The 26287-nt window shown below is 41.3% G+C and overlaps 1 protein-coding gene across 18 annotated transcripts in view; it reads left to right on the top strand.

The window, feature by feature from the left end:
• The window catches only part of kcnma1a (potassium large conductance calcium-activated channel, subfamily M, alpha member 1a), a 188575-nt gene that overhangs the window by 81573 nt on the left and 80715 nt on the right, over positions 1 to 26287 (top strand). For all 18 annotated transcript variants that reach the window (XM_049599796.1, XM_049599792.1, XM_049599788.1 and 15 more), the window contains exon 3: positions 8045 to 8106. In XM_049599796.1, coding sequence (XP_049455753.1) covers positions 8045 to 8106 — 62 coding nt within the window. The remainder of the gene's footprint in view (positions 1 to 8044; positions 8107 to 26287) is intronic.

Here is a 26287-nt window from a genome sequence, read left to right as displayed (position 1 = left end):
CAAGAGGGAGTGATGTTGTACTGTATATATGTACGGCTGTAATTGTCTTCGGCACTCGGCCTGCGGCCTCGTGCCTATGACAGAATCACAGCCATGATGATATACAGTGTGTGATATTGCTTTTAGACAACAGTTCAACAACAGCTTAAACAACAATGCTGAGTAAGGAAATGTTAACAAAAGGTGATGAAATAAATTATTTAAGTAGTATGTTATGTAGCTCCGCGAAAAAAAAAAAACAGTTCCCCCGGTCTGTTGCCAGGCAACGCAGCACACACGCCAGGAGCTCACAAGCTACTTTGTATTTACATTGATCTGTAACAGTGAAACTTCGTCCAGGTCAAACCTGGATGTTGGGGCGTTGGTAGCGTAGTGGATAGTGCCGGCGCCCCATATACAGAGGTGTTGCCTCGCTGCAGCAGTCGCGGGTTCGACTCCGGCTCATGACCATTTGCTGCATGTCGTCCCCCCACTCTCTCTCACTCCCCCATTTCACTCTCTCCTGTCAATTAAAGGCAAAAGCCCCCCCCAAAAAAACAACAACAACAACAAAAAAAAACTGGATGTTGGCACGGCCGGATTCAGCTTCCACTCTCCCTCATCCTCATCAGTACCTCATCAGATGATCATTGATCATTCCTGCTGGTATTCGCTTCATTTTTGCTCCTCTCCAGTTTGTCGTGCTCGGCTGATGTTACACAAACACACATGGAGGTCTGCACAGAGGAGTCCTGGCTTTCCTTTTCCTCGTCTTCTCCTGACGACCACTCATAATTTAATTCAAATGTAATTTTGGGGAAAAGATCCATCTTCTTGGTGTAACGCTATAGTGTCAGTTTGCGTCAGTGTAGCGAGTGCGTGTGTTTGTCAAGCTGCTGAGAATTACTTTCTTGCACTTTGTAGCAGTTACCATGACTATTACTATTACTCAAACACTTGTAAATAAACAAAATTTGACAAAATTGTTACTGATGTATGATATTTCACATGTACAGTGTCAAATAAATGAACTTATGGTATTGCCTTTATGATGCTTCCAAGTGGATGCAAGGGGATTACATACAGAGTATGCACTACCTGGGTGTTTCTCAAAGTCAAGGATCCTTCCTTGGGAGGAATTATCATTAACAGTATATACACAGACTCACACACAGAGCAGTATTTTCAGAATCACATGATGTTTAGGGAGAATATACACATATTTCTGATCATACTGAAGAGTAAGTGGAGTAATGGAGTAAAGACAACAGCAGGAAAAAAAGTTCTAAATTATCATTAACAGTATATACACAGACACACACACACACAGAATCACTCTGTCATTTCAAAGTGATTCATATTTTATGAGTGTGTCACCAAGGCAAGGCAAGGCAAGTTTATTTGTAGAGCACAATTCGTACACAAAGTAATTCAAAGTGCTTTACAGAACAAGAAAATGCATTAAAATCACAATACAAAATAAAAACATAAATAATCATTATAAAATGAACTTTAAAAGAGAAGAGACCACACACTGTACTACAACAATATGAAAAGCAGATCTGATCTGATGAGCCGCGGTGATGGTACATTTTATCGCTGGGTAGTCCTCTGAAATATGTTCACCTCAGAACAAATGAGTGATGCTTTGACCAGGATGTTCCAGTGTCTTTACTGTGGCCATTCTCGTCGCGATCCCCCCGAAAACTACACCAATTGAAACCAAAAGAATGAGAGCAATTATCATGTTGTTATCATGTGAATGTGAATAGTGGGGGGAGGGGCAGACACTTAGAGCTTCATCTCTGCTGTGAATGACTCATTTAAAAACTTTAATGTTTTATCTAAAGCACATTATTTTAAAAATCTCATTCGGCAGTTGACACATTGGAAAGTGTCAGTATTTTTTTCCACCCTTGTATGATAAAAACTCCTGGAGATATCAATCAATATTAACCTAAATCCTGCAGAGCTCCATTAGCGCAGGTTGCCCTGAAGAGGCCCTGTCTTCACTTCCAGCAAATCGTGAACAAAGCATTGTGGGGATTTTATACCTGCTGAGGATTCAGTCATGCATCCTTGGAATTTCTAAGTCCTCGGTGAAATTTGGAAGGATCCTTAACATCGGAACAGTCCTTCGACAAGGGGTCTATCACGTAGCCTCCTTGGAAATTCAACCATTTGAGGATCCTTACTTGACTTTGAGAAACACCTACTGACCAAGCGTCAGTATTTGATAAGTTGGGAGTGAGGCTGGGTTAGTATTTCATTCATAACAAGGCATTCCCACCTTGTTATTATCTAGAAATGAATTTCTGGAATGTATGTTCATAAATCATTATATATCTCTCTCTCAAAGAATTGAGATATTAAGTTACCTATACCATGATGGAAGATTTTATCCATATTGCCCACCCTTAACTACTGTCCAATGGATTCAGGTGCATATACAGAGAACTGCGTCCTCAGCCTCTCTTGACCCAACAGAGAGTCCTGTCCTCCATCTTGATTGCTTTGAACTGAAATGCTTTGAGTCATCACTCTCTTGACCTGGGTAGTTGGCCTTAATGTGAAGCGATTATTCTGTACCTTGTCAGCTCACGTCACCTGTCTGTGAGACTCTGCTCCCTCCCTGTCACGGTGCGTTTAAGAGACAGAGGAAGTCATTAGACAGGATCCCTGTTGGAGGAGGAAGTCTTGTGTGAAATTGTGGCTTAGTTTTAGGGCCCTTCGTGTTACTTTCACGTGGCATCCATGATGAGCTCTCGAAATTCTTCAGACTGGCAAATAAACTGAGAGCGTCAGACTCGCACATGTGTTTATACATGTTAGTTAGTGTTATTATGTGTTAACAGTGTCATGTGAGAGCTGCCACCTTTAGCCCACTCGCAGTACTGGAACTTGAAACCACACACATGCACACACTTGATTTCTCGCTGCCCTCTTTTACACTTGCTGCTAAAGTGCACCTTGGAAAACATCTGACAGATTTAGCTTTGCACTTTAAATATAGAACAGGATACACCAATGAAAACCTACACGGCTATTAACGAGAAAACAGAGACATCACGTCCGAATGCTGTCCCTCTGACATGACGCTGGCCGGATGTTCCTATCAAATGTGGCTCACTCACGCAGTCCTGTTATATGTGAATCATGAAATCTGCACATCAACAGCCTCGTCAAGTCCTTTGCAGCTACAGATGCAGCAACAGCTATGCTATGTTTCTTTTTTAATTTCTAACTTTATTCTGTAGGCGGAGGGAATGCCCCTCTGCCATTTTCATTCTTGTAGGTTTCCCCTGAGTGTTGTTACATTGCTTCTGATTTGCAGTGGCGGTTGCTCGGTTGGTTGTCTTTAGTAGATTGTGGGTTTGAGGTCGACAGTTAGCCCTCGTAGACATTGTGTGGAGCGAGTGTGTGAGAGAGTTGGAAAGGGTGGGGAGGGTGGGGGGGTGGGGGGTGGGGTGCAGGGGTGGACCAGCTTTCACAGCTGAATAACTGGGTCAGTTTAAGATGATGACGCTTCTTATCTCCTCAGTTCATCGCTGGGTGTTCACCGTTCGCTGCTCAGCTTTTCAGCAACCAACCACTGCTCAGCCATACTTCTCTCTGCCCCGTCTTCCTCCCTTTTCTTTCTCAGCCCCTATGACCCTGCCACTTCTGCAATCAGTGGAAGCACAAACTAGCTCCAAGCGAGTGTCAGTGTATATGCATCTTTATGTACTCTACATGCACTGAAGTGCAATGCTAGAAACTTGTCTCTATGTTAGGGGGGCCGATAGTGTCATGTCTCATAGAAAAAGACATTGTTCATCTGTCGACAGGCTTTCTTAGATTTGATGATGTCCACTCATCTTGTAGAATGTGGTTGTGTTGAAAATTATTTTCTACTCAGCATTAAAGAAGCACTCCAGTGCTTTAGCATTGCACTCCTATAACACTGTCGGATTGTTAGCAACAGTACCAGAGATACTGTCTTTTCTTATTCCATGTGTTTTCTACCTTTAAAAGAACCTGGTGTCTACATCACTCATAATGCAACATCATCCACGAACAGTTTGTTAGAACATTTGCATGTGCTATGCCACTTTTTTCTAAGACCTGAGTTATACTTGCTTCCAAATGCATGGGGCTGACCTATACGTGTATGCAAGATGCAATGCACACATTAGTTGTAGGGGCAGTGTAACATACATACTTGCTATTGCCATAACATGCTTGATTTAGGGGCCTTATACCATCTGTAAATGTGCTGCCATGGCTTTTTACTTTTTTTTCTGATCTCAGAATAACAATGTAGCAATCTCTTCGAGTGCCACTGTGTTTATTGTTTAAATTGTGCAAATCCAGAAGTTCTAAACGGTCTTAGTTCTCTAGTGTAGTGGTTCCCAACCAGTGGGTCATCGTCTAAAAGTGGGTGGCAGGCCCATTCTGAATGGACCGCAAGTGCCGTTTCCTACTGTAGCGTGAGTAACGGACAGCCTCTTGACAGAGACAGCAAACTAGCTCAATGACGTGGCCATATGCAAATATGACACTAAATGTATTGACCTGTGGGACCTTGAACTAATGACAAATGTGGAACCCCGTGGCCGGACCCCTGCTCTAGCGTGCACTTTAGTGGGACCCTCCAGTAACACATGTGGTAAGTATGTGAACAATAAATTCACAATGCAGCCTATTATCATTGTGAACATGGGGTTAAAAAGCAAGTATGGGTGCGTTCTGAATCGCATACTTTTTCGATTTACTTTTAGTAGGTACTGCAGCTGCCCTTAAAAAGCACGTACTGTTGCATGCAGTAAGCACACAATCGGGACATACTACTTTCTCATAACATTACGCTCTGAACTTTGACCCCCTTGCTTTTATTTCTGTTACCTTGGAGATAAAACAAACACCACTTACAGAGTCTGCCAGAGATGGAGATCAACCAGCAGAGCTCTGTTGTTGTTACTTTGCAATGTTTGTAGTTGAACTTAAAAGTTATAACTGCACAGTTTTTAGATTCTCACAGATTATATTTTCAACAGTGAAAATCTGCAGTTCTCTGTCGTTGTTATTTTTATAGTTATGTCCTTTTCTTGTTTGTGATATTTATAATTTTGTCCACCATTAACATTCCTATTATCCCTGTTAGATTAGTCATCAGTTACTTGAATGCGCTGTCATCACAATTTCTGACAACTGTCAAACATCTGTCAAGAGTTGTCAAGCTGTCATCTGTTTGTGGTTCAGTTGATGTGACGGATCGTCCGCTGTGCAGAGGATTGTGGGTCAGAATAGCCAGAAAAGCATGTTGGCTTGCATACTGCAGAATCGGACCAGATGTAGTAGAACATCCTGGAATTTTTGGCATACTGCATTAGACATACCAATGTGTGTTGGGACATACTAAACCTTTTTCTGGCATACTTAAGCAATATCACACGAGAGGGAGTGATGTTGTACTGTGATATCGTCACTGCTGTGATTCGGTCGATCGTGCCGAAGAGCTCGAGTGTGATATTGCTTTTATACAACAGTTCAACAGTTAAATAAGCAAGGCTGATTAAGAAATGTTGAAAAATGAGGACAAAATAGATAATTTAAGCATCTTATTTGTCTTCCGCCAACAAAAATAGTTCCCTCAGGACTCCACTGTTACCGTTGCTGTGTAACGCAGACATGGTGCGCCAGGCACTTACTCTTTATACACATTTATCTGCACGTTTCCATTAATTGTGCAGCCGGTGAAATAAGTCTCTGGTGACTGCATGGTGGACTGTCGCTTCACAGGCACAGCCGACTCTGCCTTCTGATCTGACAGTATGTTGCTTTTCTCCAAGTCATTGAGCTCTGCTGATGAAACACTGACAAACCTGGATGTGTGCTCAGATGGATTCAGCTTCTCCTCTCCCTCATCTTCCTCTGATGACCATTCATAGTTCAATTCAAAACTAATTTTAGGAAATAAATCCATATTTTTAGCTGTTTGACAGTGGATGAATTAATTAGCCTACAACGCAACTGCTGACCTAACTGACACTAACCGTCAGTTTTGATTTGATTGTTGATTGCAATCAGCTGTGAGGCGGAGTGATACATACACAGTGAAATAACCGTGATGTTGTACTCCAATATCATCACGGTTTTACTGTCTCTCGACCAATCAGATTGGAACTTCACTTCTTTCTAACTCCACACCCCCAGATTTTTGAAGTCTTTAGCCAGTTAGCCTTTGGTGATCACTTTACACCTGTAAAATACTAACTCACTATAAGCATACTATGCCACCTTGTGGGAAAAAGACATTTTAATTCCTGTATAGACAACAAGGCAGTGTTTGGATCAGATAATGCCTTCCAGTCAACTGATTCCCTTCCTAATCAGACCTGTGAAGTGCTTTTCATTCAAAAAGCCTGATGTTATCGCAGAGTTTCAGCTTGAACCTTCCCCCATCTCCTTTGTTTGGAGCATCATTGATGTCTTTGGCTTGCAAGGTAATTCCGACCCTGGACAACTCTTGGGCCAGGATTGCCATCATCCTCCATTCAAGCAGCAAACCATTAAAAATGCAAGGGAATGGGGGGTGTTTACTTAATACCTCAGTCACAATGCATAGGATCAATCCAAAGGACCATCACATGAAAGTAATCAGGCTCCCATCATCAATAATGAAAAGCACAATCAGCAGGGACAGTGGGCTCCTATTGTGAGACGGCTGAATAGGAGAAAAGATCGCAGGGAAGGAACTATTGTGCACAGCTACGTTGGTCAGCTGTTGCGAAGGTGATGATTATGATAACGGCGGTGATGATGATGGTGATGTGAATTCAAATGTTTGCAAGTGCAGTTCGCTGGAGGGGATGATTGCGGTGCATGGTTGCCATTTTTTTTTTTCCTAGGGTGTGGAACAAGAGAAAGCTGACATTTACTCTCGATGACTAATATCCAAACAGGTTTTCACTTTTCTGCATCAACAAGAACAAATTTGAATATATTTTTTTCTCTAATAATTTTATCCTCTAGCAAAAAATCCAGTTTGATAACACTTTCTATGAAGACTGCATCTATAATGTGTTATGAGGGCATTCATAGTGAATTATAATGCATTCATAATGCTTTATGACTACACTCATGAATACACATAATGCCTACTGATGCACTATCAACAGTCATAAAACATTATAGATGTGACTTACAAGTGACTTATGGATGCTCCTGACTGGTTATAAAATAGAGGGTGAATGATGGGGCTTATAATGCATTATGAATACTAATACTTGCCTATGCACACCTTCAAAACCAACTGTTATAAGAACTCAAAAAATGCTCATAAAATGCCTCCAGTTTTTTTATATATATATTCATAAAATTTAACTGTGATGCTGTTAGATATATATTTAAGAAACACATTCACTTTTGGTGTCATTAAGTCAGGTTTTTCTATCTAAGATATTTAATTCGGTAAAAGAAATGGTGTGTATTTCTTGTGCAAGACTGAAATCAAGTGGCATTGATCGCAAGGTCTGCTTTAAATTTATTTGAATTGATTCACAAACAAGTTGCCTTACCTTACCTTACCGGACATATATTGTCACTGAAACATTATACAGACCAGTCCAGCAGGGTCACAATCTCACACAATGCACGCATTGACTCAGCATTGTAGTTGAGGAGTGCATGTCAACACTTGATAACTGTGGTCCTCTCTAAGCACTTCCTCTCAACACCCCCGACTCATTGTTACCGCTGTGATGTACAGTTGCGCTTACAAATGTGTGTCCTTTCTTTGCTTCCTGTGATTGTGCTGGCTTGACTCTACCTGTATTTAATAAGCTGTATTTGCTGACATGAGGGTGAGCATTTATTATTCAGCGCATGTTTTTTAAAATGTTCTGCAACCCACAGGAGGCAAGGCACGGCTTAATTATAGATACTGTAACTGTGTCGCCTTTTGTGTCCACCCCAACTGAATACTTTGTTTACTATAGAGCACATTAATGAGCAGAGTTGGGAGGCTGTTGCCGCTCCATGCATGAAAGTAATTTTGCTTTCGTCTGTGACTTTCTCTTCTCAGGTGGTGTTGGTCTTTGCGCTCAGCATCGGGGCCCTTGGGATATACTTTATAGACTCCTCAGAGTAAGTATCAATTTCATAACATTTTTAAATTTCATACATGCTGCAGCAGGTATACTGATCTTGAAATATAGCTAAAAATGAACACTGCATGCATTTGCATTGGCCTACATGCTGTATCTGAATGATAGGTGCACATGCGTCCTCACTCATCTCCACACACTGCAATCTCTGATATGCAAATGCACATATTCACTCCCCCACAAGCCGTGATGCACACACATACAGTACGCACACATACACACACACACACACACACCTGCATCTGAGGATTTTTCAATGGGAGGCCTGTCAGTTTCCATGGTAACAGAGACAGGCAGATACTGTATGTGTTGGGGAGTTGTTCTGTGTGTGAGTAAGTGAGTGTGTGTATTGTCAGTTTATGCGTATCCCTGGCTGGCAGTCACCCAGAGACAGATTGCAGGCCTGGCATCTCTCTGATAACCACTGCAGCTATTTTCACACCATCCAGACCCAAACTGTACCCTTTAAAGGGATAGTTTGGAATTTTTTTTAACGTTTTGAAGTCTTGTGAGTGTCTGTCTGGTAGAGATATTGAGCTTTGGCAGTGAGAGCCATGGTCAGACCATGCTGGCGAGATGCTGCATTATAAGGTAAAAATAAACAGCAGCTCACAGGGGCAGCTGAAGACATTTTCTCAGCCTAATGCACCTTGATTGGTGGTATGATATGGGAACAGGTTCATGTATACAGTCATAATAATCAGCTCATTATGCAACAACACAACAATTCTAACATGTACTGTACCATTAAATACACAAAAGCTAGCTTAATGCTTTGGTTTGCCGACGCTTTCTGCTTTTTTTGGTTGATTTGTCTAAACAGTTAAACGTTCTAGCTCTCCTGGGCTAATTTAATTTAAGGTGCTGCTTTATACTGTATGTTTGCTGGCGGCAATTCTGTTCCTCCTGACTTCAGTTGGCAGAAACTTCTGTAGTACATAGTTCCCCTCATTTCAAGAGGAACAAGACTCACAGTGCAGTGATTTTCAATCAAAGCAAAATAGGCAATTTATTGTTTCCAATTATGTAGAAGTTGTTGCATGTGCCTCTGGCGATGAAATAACCAAATACATTTTGCCATGGTCCACACACCAGCTCTGTGTGCCTTTGATTTTACAGTATTTCATGCACCACTGATTTACCAAAATAAAGGCTCAAATATTTATTGTTGTGCCTGCGGTTATGGATTGTTAATTGTAAAGGGACCATAGCATATTACCATATCATACTTTTCATCATATTTGCTCCTCTGATGGCTGTTGTGCAGGATATTATCCTTAAGTAATGGCTAGCTTTACTACAGTATCTGTGAACTTTGAAATCCTGTCCCCAAGGGAACTGAGTGTCTTAAACACGGATAGAGATTCTCAAAATAAGTAAATCTAAAATGCAATCTTATTTTAGCAGCAGTGGGACATTATTCTTGGCATGAATCCAGCCACCCATTTATACCTCAGGATAAAACCTTTACTTTGTCCTCCACATCTCTGTCTCTCCTTTTATGTCCTTCTGTCTCTCCCTCTTTGTTTTCCTCTCTGCCTCTGGTATATTTTTAGCAAAAAAGGAAATTGAGAGATGAATTTCCATCCATCCGTTCACTATCTTTCACTTATCCGTGGCTGGGTCACAGGGGCAGCAGGTTAAGCAAGGCCATCTGAACGTCCATCTCCCCAGCAATATTTACCAATTCCTCCTGGCTTATCCCGAAATGTTCTGAGGCCGGATGAGATATCTAATCACTTCAGCATGTTCTGGGTCTACCCCAGAATGTCTATCAATTGGACATGCCAGGAGAACCTCAAATGGGAGGCTCCCAAGAGGAATCCTAATCAAATGCTTGAACCACCTCAACTGACCCCTTTCGACACAAAGGAGCAGCGGCTCTACTCCGAACTCCCTCTGGTTGTGTGAACTCCTCACCCTCTCTAAGGCTCAGCCCAGCCATCCTATTAAGGAAACTCATTTCGGCTGGTTGTATCTGTGATCTCATTCTTCCATCACTATGCAAAGCTCATGATCATAGGTAAGGGTCAGAATGTAGATGGACTAGTAAATCAAGAGCTTTGCCCTCCAGCTCAGCTCCTTCTTCACCACAACGGACTGACACAATACACCATCTGCCTGTCCGTCTTGTGCACCATTTTCCCCTAACTTGTGAACAAGACCTTGTGATACTTGAAATCCTTTGCTTGGGACAGTAACTCACTACCAACCCAAGGGGGTGCAATCCAGTTTTTTTCCAGCAGAGACCCCTGACCTCAGACTTTGAGGTACTGATTGTCATCCGAGCTGCTTCACACTCGGCTGCAAACCACCCCCAGTGGATACTCTCCTCCTCTCCTCCCCCAGGGCATTTAGATCCTGTCCACGAATATCACCAACAGTACCAGTGTTTGACCTTTTGCTGAGTATAAGGACCCAGCTCTGACTTTGGTTACACAAGAACCAGATGGACTGTAGCAACAGCCCAGGTACCCCATACTAACGCAGTACCCCTGACAAGATTCCCCAGGAGACAAGGTTGTAAGCCTTCTCCAAGTCCACACAGCACAAAGCACAAACTTCAATGTCCCCACCAGCAGCCCTGCAGGGGTGAAGATCTTGTCCACTCTTCCACAGCCAAGATAGAATTCACATTGCTTTTCCTGGAGGTTCGACAGTAAGTCAGAGCCTCCTTTCTAGTACCCAAAATTCCTGGGGGGCTTGAGCAGAATGATGATTCCCTAGAAACTGGAGCACACCCACCAGTTCCCTTGTTTTTAACAAATGGGAACCACTACCCTGGTCTGCCATTCCACAGGTGCTATCCCCGACCCCCGTGCGACACTTCACGTCAGCCATGACAGCCACACAGTTTGTCCAGAGCCTTCAGCATCTCAGGCGGATGTCATTCACACCTAGCGTCTTGCTGCTGAGGAGCTTTTTGACTACCTCAGAGACCTCTGGTTGCAGCTCCCCTGAGTCCTCAAACTCTGCCTCCTCCACAGTGGATGTGCTGGTCGAGTTCAGGAGTTGGTGGGGTGCAGGCAATAAGCACTTATTGCAGTTGGGGTGAAATTAAACCTCCAATATGTCATCAAGGTAAATGGCTGCTTGTATCTTGCTGTTACAGTTATAATGTTCCAGTTAGTGATGCAAAGAATTGCCAGAGTTACCTGATTGGGAGGCACTGGAACATTGGACCTTATGTCCACATTAATGTACATACATATTTTACATGTTACAGTGCATTGTGCTCTTCACCTATGGAAAGGTTAAATGTATATGTAAGAGATACCTTGAAATGAAGTCTAGAATGACAGGCTCACCTGACACTTGAGCATGCTCCCACTGACAGATATACAAACACTGATAACCTATCCATGAGACAGACACAATTAAATAGGAGGCACAAGGTTTGCAGAGATGTACAATGCCGTAACGTCAATCCTGCAGGGCAAAAAGGGAAAGCAGTTGAAACAGTGTTTGGTGCAGAGATGTAGTTTCTCTCACTGTAGTATTTCATCATAGTATCTTGTATGTTACAGTGCACTTTTGAATGTATTTCAAAGTGAGTCGACTTCCCTGAGGCATTGCCCTGATCTCTGTGCGCTCCCATTAAGCTGAGGCCCTCTCTTCCCTCATCATCGTGATTAGCTCAAGCTTGTCACTTGAGTGTGCACGTCCTCTCAGGGGGACTTCTGATCAACCCAGAGCAGGTTGAGCCGTCTCAGAGGGCTTTGACATCCTAAACAGGGCCAGGCTTGTCTTATAGCCATACTTTCACTGCAACAGCTGAAGACTCTTATGTGCTCGACTCCCATTGTGACATGTCATAGAGCCGACATGACAGTCGGCTCTATGAAGTCTTTCTTAATTGTCTTCTTACAAAGACCTATTCTTATCTCTGCCACAGTCTGTGTGACGTAATATCTGGCGCCCAAAGACGTCTGAACTGGCCAACCTTAAAATAATCCAACGTGCATCATATGGACCATCAGGGACAAGTAGTTCCCAACTATTATGTCACGTCCAAACAAGTAGTCACAAGTAAACACTGATATAGATTGTTTTACTGTTAGTAAACAGTATGACGTTTTTTGGTGAGCAGGGCTTAGCTGGAGGCAAAACAATTCTCCACAGACATTAGCCAGCGCTAGCTAGCAAGTTCTGTTGGCTTGTTTTAGAACATGGAGGAAGATTATACAAGTGGTCCATTCAGAAATACCCAGTCCGAGTGCCGGAGTGCACATTGCCAAAAACTTGACCGTTTGTAAATTGGAAATGCTGTCTGAACGTACTGTTCAGTTACCCACAGCACTGCACTCTCTGAGTGGCAGAGAGCTCTCTTGGCACTATGTCTGGGACGGACCAGCAAATGGAGCTCTGAGTAGAGTGAATGTGTGATTAACTTAACCGTTGGTTAATTCATGTAGAAATAGAATGCTCTGTTTTTACGACCAACAGGGCTCTCATTTTAATGAAGAGCGTCAGACTGAATTTAAGAACGCACCATGTCAGGTCACTCACTCTCTGGGACTGCAAGTCTTACTTGAATAAGTAAAAACTGACCATCAGGACCAGACTGGCCAACCCGTATGCTCTCACTCAGTGGATAGATGATTCGGCATGATTGCCAAAGGTGGGATGGCTTTGTGGTTCATTACTATGCCAATCTTACAAAGGAGGACGACACTTGAACAGTTTCCTCTAGTTTATTTTGCTATTAAAGCTAATGTTAGCTAATGCGCTAAAAAGTTAAAGTCCAATATTCCTTTAAGTACCTCCCCAATTGGACATGATAACCCTTAATACACATAATGTTATTCATCCCTACAACAGTAGATACTTTTTCCCTAACCTGATAAGAAGTGTACACTGCACATGTGAGCATTTTTGATGATCCCCTCTGTCCAGTCTTTTCATCTTATCACATTTAACCCTAGTTTTTTTTGTTGTTGTTGTTTTTTTGTTTTTTGTTTTTTTGACGGGCAGTGGCGGCTGGTATGTGTTCAAATTTAAGTTTTGGGCAATGGATTCTATTCTAGCACCCAATAACACAACAAGATGACACATTAAGACTCCTATGTAGCCTACAGCCCTGAGGTGGTGTGTCGTGTTTTACCTCCAGCTAGCAAACTGATGTCATTGTGACATCGGCTCTAAAAGGGTCTATAGTATAACAAAAAAGCTAAAATAAAGCACAGGGTTGGATCTCTAATAAATCTTGAACTAAAAAGTTTCAGTCGCTGCTTTTTAGAGTTGGGTACAGAGCTTGGTACTTTGAAGGATACCAGCCCAATTATGTTAGTACTTCCAAGTACTGATTCATACTAAATCAATCTGTGCATATGGATAAGAATGCTGGGGAGCAGCCTGTGGAACTCTGTGGCTTCACAGTGGAGACAATGGAGCTCTGTGGAGCCACTTGGCTCAGACAGGAGGTAGAAGCATTGCGTAGTCCCTCAAAGCTGGAAAGGTTTCGATTTAAATATGAACTGTACCAAAGCCGACAGTCTTTATAGACAGTAAGGAGAGTAGTCCATTCTCACCAAGAACATTCTGCACAAGGGCATAAATATTGACCTATACTTTTGCTCTGATTATCACCTTGTGGGCATTGGCATAAATATAAATCTGACTCACATTCATTCCTCCATACTCAGATGCTAAAAATTCCCTACAGATGACCTTCTCTCCATCTAGTGTCCTCACACTTTCTTATGCTTTGTTTTTTTTTGGACTATGATTGTAAAGCAGCAATACTTGTGCAGCTCCTGAGTCCAAGACGAATGTCCCTACAAGGACAATAAAGTATATCGTATCGTATCGTGCCGTATCGTATTGTATCGTACCACGAAATATTACTGAGTGAGAAAATTGATGAGTGCATGTTTATAAGTCAACCTTTTAATAGTAATAATTACTCCACTAGATATTGTCAGTCTTTTGGTACAGACTCATGAACTATTCAGGCTCAATGGTTTACTTTCTCCCCATCTCTTTCAAACTGCGATTTTGGCCATCAGATGAAGTGAACATCATTCTGAAATCGTCTGTAAAAAAGGCATCAGTAATGGAAAGGATTATGGCTGAATCCCCGTGGTAACCGCTAAAAGAGACATGTGGTGGAATAAGTGCATGTGGGTTGGACCTTGGGAGGCTTGAGCTGCACGATGGGCTTTTATGTCTACTTCAGTGAAGCGGGGTAGCCCTTTGGGACAAGGACACACACACATACACACACTGGGTAAAATGCTGAAGAAAAGCGTACCTTTCTGGTGGCCAGGCACATGTCCCCCAGGAGCTGTTTTGTTCTTAGCTTTAGACAGGTGGGGCTTTCCTAGCAGGAGCTCTGTTGGCCAATATCCTGCAGCAAAGATCCTCAGAAAAACACTGCAAAGCCTTTTGTGGAAGCAGGTAGATGGAGTTTGAAAGGAGGGAATTGTTAATTGGCTGCCATCCCAGTTGAGCACAGAGATTACTAGTCATTGACTTGGCAACCGTGTTGTTGTTAACAGGGCTGTGTTTTTTGAATGAATGGGAATGAATATGTGGCTTTACTGAGAATGACCGTCCATCTGTTTGTTTTGACAAAGTGGTTGTTTACCACAGTTCTGCGCAACACATAATAATGTACAATAAGACACTGCCTTTTCTGTTCCTCTGCAGCAGACTTCACTTGCCAAACTGATGCTATTTCGGTGATATTTTCAATGGGAGGATACTGCGTCCTCTCCCACCCACATCTGAATCTGCTTTAATACCTTGGCTCATCCCTCATCCTTCATCCCTTCTTTTTCCTCCTCTGTGCTCCCATGAAACAAATAGAGAGGAATGTAGGACAAAGTCTCTGCAGGCTGTTCTTAAAGGGATGCCCTTGTTCCTGCTCCACTTCTGTTTCTATTTCGCTCCTCTCTCGATCCCTCCCTGTCACACATACAGGCTATTATGCGCGCACACTTGCATTGTCACGTTAACTTGCAGAAGTGCACACATGTATAGACGAATTTTGTCTCTTGTCTGAGAGGCCTCATAAGCAGCAGCTTGTGCCTGTAACTCTATCATTAGTGTGCGATCAATGTCAGCACTGAAAAAAGAAACAGTGCCTGATGACTAATTAATGGGGTAAGGTGAGAAATATGGCTGAGCAGTGAGACAAGCTTGGCAGACTTTGTGGCGATAAAGGGTTACCTATATAAGGACCTCTCCTTGATCTGTTTTACCTGAGGCTTAACGTAGATCAGACAAGACCATGTAACCATGAGAAGACTTAAGCCGTAGTTGACACCTTTCCCACGTGGTATGAATACCCAAACTGTGACAGAAAGAAATTACTTATTTCAAAACCAGATTTTCAGCCATTTTCTAAAATCTTTTAAAATCAGTTTATCCTTTTACCACATGCTTGTTTGCATTCCTAATGAGTGAATTATTATCAAAATTTGTTCTTGGGAAGAAAAAAAAGAATACCAAATGTCAACATCACACTCATAGATTGTCAGCTTTTGTGACTGTTATGGAACATCACAGCGCTGTTGTATGATTCTGGAGCCTCTCCCTGCAGACTGCGAAAAAATGAAGCTTTTTAATTGCTTTTGATATCTGAGCATGAGCTGAGAACGGCCCCAGTACTTGGAGACCTGCTTAGCTCACATGTGGTGAAGCTCAACATTAGTGTGATGGTATAACATGTTAGCCCTCAGGTATTATTCTAATGAGAGTGAAATCACCCTGACTGTCACTCTGTCTGGTAAATGCAGATTCAGTGCGCGAAACACTGATTGAAGTTTAATAGAGAAAAAATTACCAGAGAGATCAGCCAAGTCGCTCTGTAATTTGTTCATTTTTCCTGGTGTCAGTGCACGCTGACTGGTCCAGCCTTCTTTGTTTATCAAAGTCTCCATGGCAATATAAAGGCCATTTGCTGTTGCAGTTGCCTGATATCCCTCAATGCAGAGCGGAAGGGCTATTTTCAGACCACAGCATGAGCACAGCATGAGCCACTCTCAAAACATGCAGTTAACTTAATAAACCCCGGATGAAACGGAGATGATTTAAGTGCCTCTGTGGCTTTTTTTTTGGGTTGGGGATGTCTTGCCACACTCTTACTTTGTGTTTACTCTTCCAGATTCAACTCAGATTGGTCAACATTTATGAAAAATGAAGACAAGGAAAGAAGTGACAATTTTATGAGGGATAAATGCTCTTCAGGGAATTTGAAATGTACATGAACTTTTAACAAAACATTATGTAGTGGTGGACACGAAATGTGTTAAAAAATTATGTGTTGGCAACACAAAACCAATGCTAGTGCAAAGTCAGTGAGGATCTCTTGTCTTGGTGGACACACAAGTGAAGTATGAAGAGACAGAAGCTCCGTGTAAGGCAGGCCAGTGTGGAGGTGAGTGGATCAAACAGACATGGACTTTCTACCTGGAGACTGCTGTATGTGTCCTGTGTGAAACCAAGAGTCAGTGTAGTTACTTGACTTTACAAACTTTTGTAACTACAGGTATGCAAATGTCTGTCCTGTGGCATTCTCGTATCTGGCTGGATGCACACCCATTAACTTCTGTATGATCTGCGTTGTGTTCTGCGGCTGTGCTGATTGAAGGAAGGACCCGTACCACAAATGGCTACTGGTTGCTCCCTTAAAGCTCTCTGTATGGTGGTAGATCTCCTAAAGTGACAGTACAGGTATTAACACTTAAGTTTGAATAGGTCACAAAATAAATCTTGAATGTAAACAAACTGAAGGTTCATCAATATTAATCAGGATTTGATGAAATTTCAAACATAAAAATAAGGATATAATTTCAAATTGGTTACACAAAGTATTGTACGTAGCGACGACACGTAACGAAGCAAAGAGACTGCAGCTGGATGAGCAGCTAAAAACTGCATGAATAAATGCCATTTTGTACATCCTGCTGTGGTTACTGAATGATTTTGCATAACTATATAGATGTCAAATTGCTTTGTTAAGAGTAATCATGATTGGCTCAAGGATCATGTACACTTTAATAGTAGTTTAGTTTTTGGATTCCTGCTAAGATCACATATCTACTGTACTAAATTATCTTTGACTTCAGGGCTGGTGACATCACCCACCAACAAAGGACTATTGATGGGGAAGATATTGAAATAGTAGATGACTACAGATATTTAGGAATCATAATGGATTTCAAATTCGAGTACAGATTCTATTTATGAGAAAAGTTTGCAGTGGACAGACATATATTGGTCCTCTTCTGTCGCTCATTTGTAGAGAGCATTCTAACTTTTTGCTCCATTGCCAGGTAGTTAGGAGCTGTTACCCACTAGGCAGAAGGTTCAAGGTGCCAGCCCTCCAAACCAGTTGGGCTCGCAGATCATTCATCCCCACCAGTATTGTGAGGATGCTGCACCTTATGATATGTAGAGCACTTTAATGATATGTGGCGACTAGGTTTATAATGTGGAAGAGGAGCCCTGTTATTGATGTTTTGTGTTGTGGTGCTGTCGTTGTGGGTGTTATTTATCTGATGTTTTCTGTACTGTACACAACAAATTTCCGAAGGACTAATAAATATCTGTCTATCAAGCTATCTACAACTTAATCTTTCTGTCGGTTGAGTTTGTATTTGCACCACAAACTGCTTTAAGTTTGAAGGAGACCCAGTAGAGTTTAAATATCATCTTTCACACCAGTCAAATCAAACTGATCCAAAAGAGGAAATGCTCTCAAGTTTGTTACCAAACATATTAGTGTGCAAAACACCCTCAAATTAATAAACTGATTAGTTTCCTGTCATCTCTGCTCAATGTCAAATTATCTTAATTTCACTTTTACTATCTCAGTGTTGTGATGAAAAGTCAGCTAGTAATTATTATATAAAAATAAGTAATAACTTTGCTGCAGATTTGAATTTATCTAAAAATGTTGACACGTCTTTTCTCAGTGAGGGGATTAGGGTGGAGTTGTTATAATTACTTGATTAATATAATTCGTAGATTTGTTTTTGTACTTACTGAAGGTTATTTTGCACGAGGAGGTCTGAATGCACTGATTTAATGACCTGAAATTAGAACAAATAAAACCTAGCGCCACCAACTTCATTCACTTGACGACGCTAATCAGTGCGCTGATAACGATGCTCCCTTTTTGCATAAGGCACATAACCACAGCTTTTATCTCCTAATTGGTTTGTGTTCAAAAGAGGAGTGATGTGATGTGTGTAGTTTAGCTATTGTACTGTAACACTGGCTTCTGAATAAATTAAGTGTAATTTCTCCATTGCGAAGATGTAGCTCTTTTTTTTGTTTTACAATGCTGTACTTATTTATTCTCTCAATTTAAATATATTGCCTTGCTGAGCATACTGTATGAAGCTGTGGTTTGTGTCAGTGATGTGCTATTTTCACTCACAAACTACTCCTTTGGACTCTAAAATAAATAACATCTTTGTAGAGGAAGTGCTTGAAGCGGAATGCAAGTCATTTGCATTCAGATAAAAAAAACTGAGTTAGCTATTTTTAGCCTCCCCGAGGAGGTTTTATTTGTCCATTGCCCTTGTAGGTGCTGAAGTATTTCTTATTTTAGTAATGGTGCCTTGGCCTAAATCAGTCATTTAAGCACTAACCTGGCCTTCTTTCAGCTTCACAGACCCCTCCCTGCTGTCTCCCCTACACGCACATGCACTACCCTCAGGAGAAATACTGCATGGAAGCCAGACGTTCAGTTATTGTGCTCAAATCACAGTCTAAATGCATTCATGTTTTTTCAATTGGGTTCTTTATTGTTGTATACTAACAAATGAGACTATGACTATGAATCTGTAACATTCAAATATGCCTATGAGCTTACTAGAGCAGAAGACCTTTGTGAGATATGAAGAATGACTCAGATTTGGTGCGTTGCTCTGTGGTTGTGAGCATTAGTCAAGCCGCCAGCAGTGTGTGGTTGTTATTGTTTTCTTAGGGGGCAACCTTGCTGTTGCTCCTGCAGCTAGTCAAGGTCATGTGCGGGCTAACAAAGAGCTGGCTCCTGCCGACTGACTAAAGGTGTTTAGGAGTATTTTTAGAACGCCATCATCAACATACTCCTTTGCCCTTGTGAACAAATGAGTTTTACCTCTTTGGTTACATTTTCCAGAGGCAGACTTCCTGATCACAGGAGGTTGACATGGGGAAGCATTTTATGTCCTGAAATAGACGTACATGCTCTGCAGCCTTCCCTCGGGCAGTCGCTGTTCTCCTGTGTGTGTGCTTGCATGTAAGTGTGTGTATATGCTAGTGCTAGCTTTGCTAATAAGCACAGTGGGTTTAGGGGGGGACTAGTGTGGTGCAGGCATTCACCAAGTCAAACATAAGAAGACTGGAGTTTACCACAGAAGCTCAGGAATCTCCAGGCAATATCCTTGTGGCCTAAAACTAGCATTGTGTGCTATATATATATATATGAGACAAATTGTCTTCGGTACCTCTGGGAGCTCAGTCCCCTCCCTTTTCGCTCTGTCACTTTCACATCTTCCCCTCTTCCTCGCCCTCTTACTGTCACTACCTCTCTTCTCTCCCTGTCTCTTTTATCTCCCCGTGTCTTGCTGCTGTCTTTCTTTCTCTCTCTCCCCCATCTCATCCCCTCTCTTTCCCCACTCCTCTTCCTGTCAGGCGGGATGTTGTAACCCCAGGCTGTGCCAGGGCTTAAGGAGTAATAAGAACTGTGGTGGGCAGATCTATTTTCTGCAGGACACTGGCAGCATGTGGCCAGGAATCCCTTGTGATTGTAGAGTGTGAAGTGACATTGAAAGCAGGAATCAGGATTTTGTCTTGTCTTACAGGGTCTTTGTGTAGGAAAAAGACACAAACAGAAACACCTATATATAGTGCTGTGAAATCCAATACATGTCCTGCAATACATAACATATTTGAGGAGCTTATAAAGTTTTTGTTCCGACTCTACCAATGAAGTGATGAGTGAACTCTGTGGTTAGAGATTGGGCATACACACTCTGGTTACTGGCATGGAAGTTAGATGATTGCACTTATCCCATACACGATGACAGCCTACAAGCCTTTTTTTTCCTGGGGATTTTTATTTAGTATGAATTTACACTTATAATTTTAGAACTTTATATCTTATAGTAATAAAGCATTTTATTTATAGGTACCTCTCAAAGCACTCAAGGATGTCTTACAAGACTCAGTTAAAAAAAGAAAACAAGCAGCAATGAATCCATAGATCATGAAGTCAAACAATTCAGTAATACACAATAAGTTAATAAAATAACTAGACAAAAATCATCATCATCATCAGAAAGTCATCATCAGTGCAAGTATTGATAAGTGTGTCACCATCAAATCAGACCAAATACGCCAGCTTGAAAAGGTGTGTTTTCAGACAGGATTAGAAAATGGAAAGGGAGTCAATACTGAGAAAGTCATGGGGGGCAGAACGGCTGAAGGCTCTAGAACTCCTGGTAGTGAAGTGGGCAGATAGTGATCTCGAGGATCTAAGAGCAGAAGAGTAGGGTGTGTAGATATGAAGAGGTTCAGGCAGGTAGGAAGAGGCTTGGCTATGAAGGGCCTTAAAGGTGAGAAGCAGAATCTTGAAATCGATGGAATATTCAACAGAAAGCCAGTGAAGTTGCTGGAGAACAGGAGTGATGTGATCTCTGGAGGGGGTTGTGGTAATGATATGAGCGGCTGAATTCTGGACCAATTGGAGTTAATGAAGACACTTGAGAGAAAGACCAAAGAGGACAGAGTTGCAATAATCACTATGGTGAGCGAGGATAGTGGCGCTGTGAGGTCTAAGTGACGGGTGAAGACAATTAATATTTCACAGATGAAAGTATGCAAACTGAGTAACATCATTGATGTGGGCCTTGAAGGACAATGTATTGTCCAGGATGACACCCAGACTCTTAACCTGAGGGGAAGGACAGACTTTGGAGTTGTCAGTGGTCAGAGAGAAACTATTTGGTTTAGCCAAAGTAGATTTAGATACCAGGAGAACCTCAGTTTTTTTTTTACTGCCAAGTTTGAGGAAGTTGTACAAGAGCCAAGATTTAATGTCCAATAAGCAGTCAAAAGGGGAATTGGGTGGAAGAGTGAAAGTAAGCTTGGTGGATAGATAGAGCTGGGTGTCATCTGCGTAGCAGTGGAATTGAATGCCAGATTTTCTAAAAATATAGCCAAGGGGTAGAAAGTAGATAATAGATAAAAGGGGACCTAAGACAGAGCCCTGGGGAGCACCACTGAAATTCTGAATTCAGATCTGAAATTTCTAAATTGAACAAAGTGTGTGGCCAGAAAGATATGATTTATTTAGATCTATTTATACTATGCTGGTGTAAGAGCTTATACATGGATGCAGCAAGAGTGTATATTCAAATATACATGTGTACACATATACAGATATCATGTATATCTAAGACGGTGCTGGACACAGTTAAATTTAGTCGGATGAAGAGCAGTTGTGCTCAAACGTTACCACCTTGGTGTTATAAATAAAACATTGGTGTCCTGCATTGTGCGAGAGATTCATTTAATAGACGTAAGATGTGCCGCACATTGATACTAACACTGGACACATATCCTCCTGCATTGACACTAAATGTCATCCCTGGACATTTGCTGCCACATCATCCAATGTGAACCTAATTCCCAGCGACACTGGACTGATTTTTATAAGGCCATAGTTGCTGTAGATGTATTGCAGTAGATAATTATCCTATTTTTTTCCTCTCTGTTTTAATGTAAACCTACATTAATTGATTGGCCACTTGGGCATGGTTCATCAAGCTGTAAACACAATGCTGACATATTGTATTGTCACCTTTTAAAGTTGTTCGGCAAAGTTGCTTATTCACACATTCGGCAGACACTGAGCAACATTAGCATTTATTTAGTGGTGTTGTATCTCACAGGCTCCACCCTCTACTACACTCCAATAAAGCCCAGTAGAAGGCTGCGCCTGTCCTAATAGAACTAGGGTTACAATATTGTAACCTTTGTTTCTGGCCACTAAACAAATTTAACTCCAATATTCACTCTTCCAGGTCCTGAGGGAAATATCTAGGTCTTTAGCTGCTAAAGGCTCATCTAGGTTTGCAGATAGTTGACTAGAATAGGGAGACTGAACTAAAAACAATAAAGTTGTAGGCTGTAAAACCAAAACAATACGTTGAAAGAAGCTAAAATGCTTGCTAGAGAACTGCAGCGTTGAGTTCTCTAGCAACAAACTGTGGGTTTGTCACTACAAGTCACACCCTTCACAGTACACACTGTCACTACAATTATATATTTGTTTAGATAAGATTAAAGATTATTTGGAAATATTGCTTTGATGTTAGCAGAGAACGGATGGCTCACTATTAAGCTGTGTGTGTATAGGTGGTGAGTCACAGCTCTACTCATGCAGCACATCTAATTCTGTCTATTTGCTTTTTTTCTTTGCTCCATCTATTTTCTGCTCTGTATGCAGAGCTGTGTTAAAGAAGTATTTATCTTTAAAGATGTGCAATCAAACAGTTTGACTTGCAATATTTACAGCAACTTATTAATTCTTATATCTTTGCTTTTTAGTTCCCACTGCAATTTAGTGAAACATATTCAGCAGCTCAGCAATAATAGACTGTGTGAACCTCTCCCACTGTGTACTGATGAACTCTTCATTATTGTGCGTCTGAGCTTAAAGAGAGAAACCATAGGTTCTCACTGGTTGATAATGCATTTTACTTTTAAATAATGATCAGAAAAATGACTTCATTAAAGCTCTCAGAGTGTAGCTTTTGTGCTGCCTTATATTGCCAAATCAAGACAAATTCAATGTACCACTCAGCCCCTGCTGTGTGCCGCCATGCTCTCTCTGTGTTATTGAGAATGCTTTGGCTCACGTGACTGTAGATGAGCGGTTATACAGAATTAGGCCAGAGCTGGGCCTGAGGGGAAATCCCACAGTGACCACTCCAAATGGTGTCTTCAGTGTGCACCATCTGTGTGTGTGCTCAGAAGTGCTTGTCAGTGTATTTGTATTAGAATAAATGTGTGTGCATTCCCTTGCACAAAGGTCTTTAAGGTTAGCTAAGGTTGTGGTTTCAGATCCGTTTTGGGAGTGAGGTCACATGGGCTCCAGTGTGCTGTGTGTAGATGGATGTGAGGAATATTATGTGCAGGGTTTGGCTGCATGGATGGATTACTGAACGGGCTTACCGGGCAGAGGTCCAAAGTGTCAGGGGCCACGCTGGCCTTCACCTGCGAAATGTCACTCAAATTAACACGTACCGATCAGGAAGAGACTCAAAAAGACCACAAAGAGATGCTAAAGCTACAAAGAGACACAAAATAATTACAAAAACAGGCAAAACAACCGAAAAAGATGCGAGACAACAACTACAAAAGGATGCAAAGCAACAACAAATAGACCCAAAACCACCACAAAGTCTGTGTGTCCTGCTGCTGTGTAGGAGAGGTTGTGTGGCCTTTTTCATATTTGTGCCCAGGGGCCCACTGTCTTACAATCCACCTATGTTATATTGTATTTATGATTCATGACAGGTTGGTTTTTACGCCCTTGTTTAGTTTGATGCCTAAGGAATCACGTGGAGATGCCGGCGGTGAGTTAATAATTGAGTTTTTAGGCCAGATCAATGAAATCTCCTTCGAGGGGTCAGAAGCAAATCAACCCCTGTCCGAACTCTGATGGCTCAGTATGAGAAAATGCCTCTCAAACAAAAAATATATATATTATTTTTAGACAATTGCTGCACAAACTAGACTCACTCTAATCATCTTGGACATGAGCCAGGGTTTTACATCATCTTAAAGATCACATCAGTCCTTAGGATATGCTCGAGACAGACCACACACTCACGAATTAGAAGTTGGATCATCCTCTTGGAGCAATACGTCCTCTCTGGCATGTCTGTACTCAGTCATCCATTATAATGTATCGTCATGAGATAAAATGTTTGATGTTAACTGGAAGATGATTAAGCCTCTTCACCTCTGGAGGTTCTTATCGTGCAGGAAACTCTACTCTGGATCTCACGCTGTGCCTCTGTGGGCTCTGTGCATACATACTATTACGTTTGAATTTAAACATATGGGACTTGTAAGTGTGTACTCTTGTAAAGGCCTTGTGTGTGTTCCCTTTCCAGTCTATACATTCCCAAAGGTCGCCTATAGCCAGCCAAACCATAATGCATATTCATGTTTCTCCCACAGTGGGATTACCTCATTACATAGGAGCAAAATGCTATAGGCCCATGACCGAATGAAGAATGGGGTGTGCACACAGCCTGTTATTGCTTTTGTTGAGAGCACCCACTTGCTAATGGTTAATCATCACAAGGTAAACATGAAGATGGATTACGTGACAGACCAGACAGATCACGACTCATTCATCATCATCTGCCTGTTTTTTCTTTTAAGCAGCAGCCAGCTCGCTCGGTTAAGAGGAGAGAGCTCCGCAGTGTCTTTCTTTGTGTGCAGTCTGTGTCATATGAGGGAATATCTGTTGGAATATTTGTGTTTGACAGATGCTGAATCATTTATGCATGCTGAATGTATTGTCACATCAAAGCAATCACCAGTTTCAGTTTATTTTCAGCTGTTTAATCTATATGTGGTTGACTCCACAGCTACAGTGGCTCTTTTATCTTGGTCTGTTACCCCCTAGGGCTCGGAGGAGGAATCACAGGGTGTCAGTGAAACTCAAAGGCAAATCACTAATTGGTTATTAATCGTGTTTTTAATCCCATATTTTGATTAAACTAATTTACATTCACAGAGGTTTTCTCAGGGAATGTAAATATATATCGCTGGCAAGGATTCAGTTCAGTCAGTTTAAATGTGAAGCACCATTTGTCAGCACCGTTTGACCTTGACAGCTTCGAGCTGGCTGATGTTACCAGAGAATGGTTTCTTATCAGTCCTGTTAGCTGAACTGAGAAAAGGTGATCAGGAACAGGTCATATATGCATGACAGAAGAGAAAAAAGGCAAGTTACAGCACAAATTTATGATGATTCTGATATGACGAGGTGCATGATAAATCACTATCTTTTGGCGGAAGTGTGTTGTGATGATGTGAACATGTCTTGTTATTGTTTTGCCAAATTTCTGTTGGCTAAATAAACCAAGTAACAACATGAGATATCGAAGTTTATGTGTTATATATATGCAGATTTCTCTCTGATGTAATGCACAGCAGTGGAATAAAGTTCAATTTGCATACATTAAGCACATTGTGACAGATCAATGTAAAGAAAATATTGTGTTATAATTTATTCTAATTGCTAGAAAAAAGGTTGGCATGGTATGTTTCTGTAAACCAGGGATATGTTACATTTGTACATTAGTGTGTCGTGGATACATAGGAACTTAACATTTTAACATTGTGGTTATGGTGTGGTTAGGTTTAGGAACAACAACTTGGTTATGGTTTGGAAAAGATCATGTTGTGGCTATAAATACTTAGTTTGGGGGGGACAATCCCCGTTGGAAAAGCAGCAGTTATTTTCAGAATAAAAATGGTTAAATCAAGAATTTCCCACTTTAATTGACTGGTTTAATGTGATGCAGGACATTTATATTATGGAAAAAATAACCTTTGAACGGAGACTTAAGACAGCTTTATCTGAAAAACATTGGAAAGGATGGATTGCACTTATTAAGCCATATAGAACACACTTCAAATTAAAGTTGTATAGTACTGAATGAAACAGTGTACTATTGTTAATGTCCTGAATGGTGAACTCTATGTGTACTGTCATGCTGTGAGCCCCTAGAAGTGATGCATTCAATGGGCAATTCAATGAAAAATGCCCAAACTTGATACTGAAAGAGGTGCCGTGATGTACTGTGATACTGCCAGAATCCCAAGATATGCTGTGATGCAGTTGTTCAATCATACCGCCCAGCACTATAGTGACTAACCCTGGTGACCTGCTACACTTGGATCTTAGGGTCCTTTCTTTTGATTACTATTATTAACTTTATTTATTTATTTTGTGTTGTTTTTGTTTGTTAGTTTAGTTAAAGCGGTAGTTTTTAATTGTTTACTTGTCTGCACATCTGTTTTTTTCTATTATTATTTGTCTATTTATTTGTGTGCATGATGTTGTTTTGTCAGTTACAAAAAAAGATTTCTCTTTAAAAAAAAAAAAAAAATTTAAATAAAAGGAAAATTACAAA

The sequence above is a fragment of the Epinephelus fuscoguttatus genome, linkage group LG16 (assembly GCF_011397635.1).
Source record: "Epinephelus fuscoguttatus linkage group LG16, E.fuscoguttatus.final_Chr_v1".
In the NCBI taxonomy this organism is placed as follows: Eukaryota; Metazoa; Chordata; class Actinopteri; order Perciformes; family Serranidae; genus Epinephelus; species Epinephelus fuscoguttatus.
Note: the sequence above shows the minus strand (reverse complement) of the source record. Positions and strands in the feature narration are given on the sequence as shown.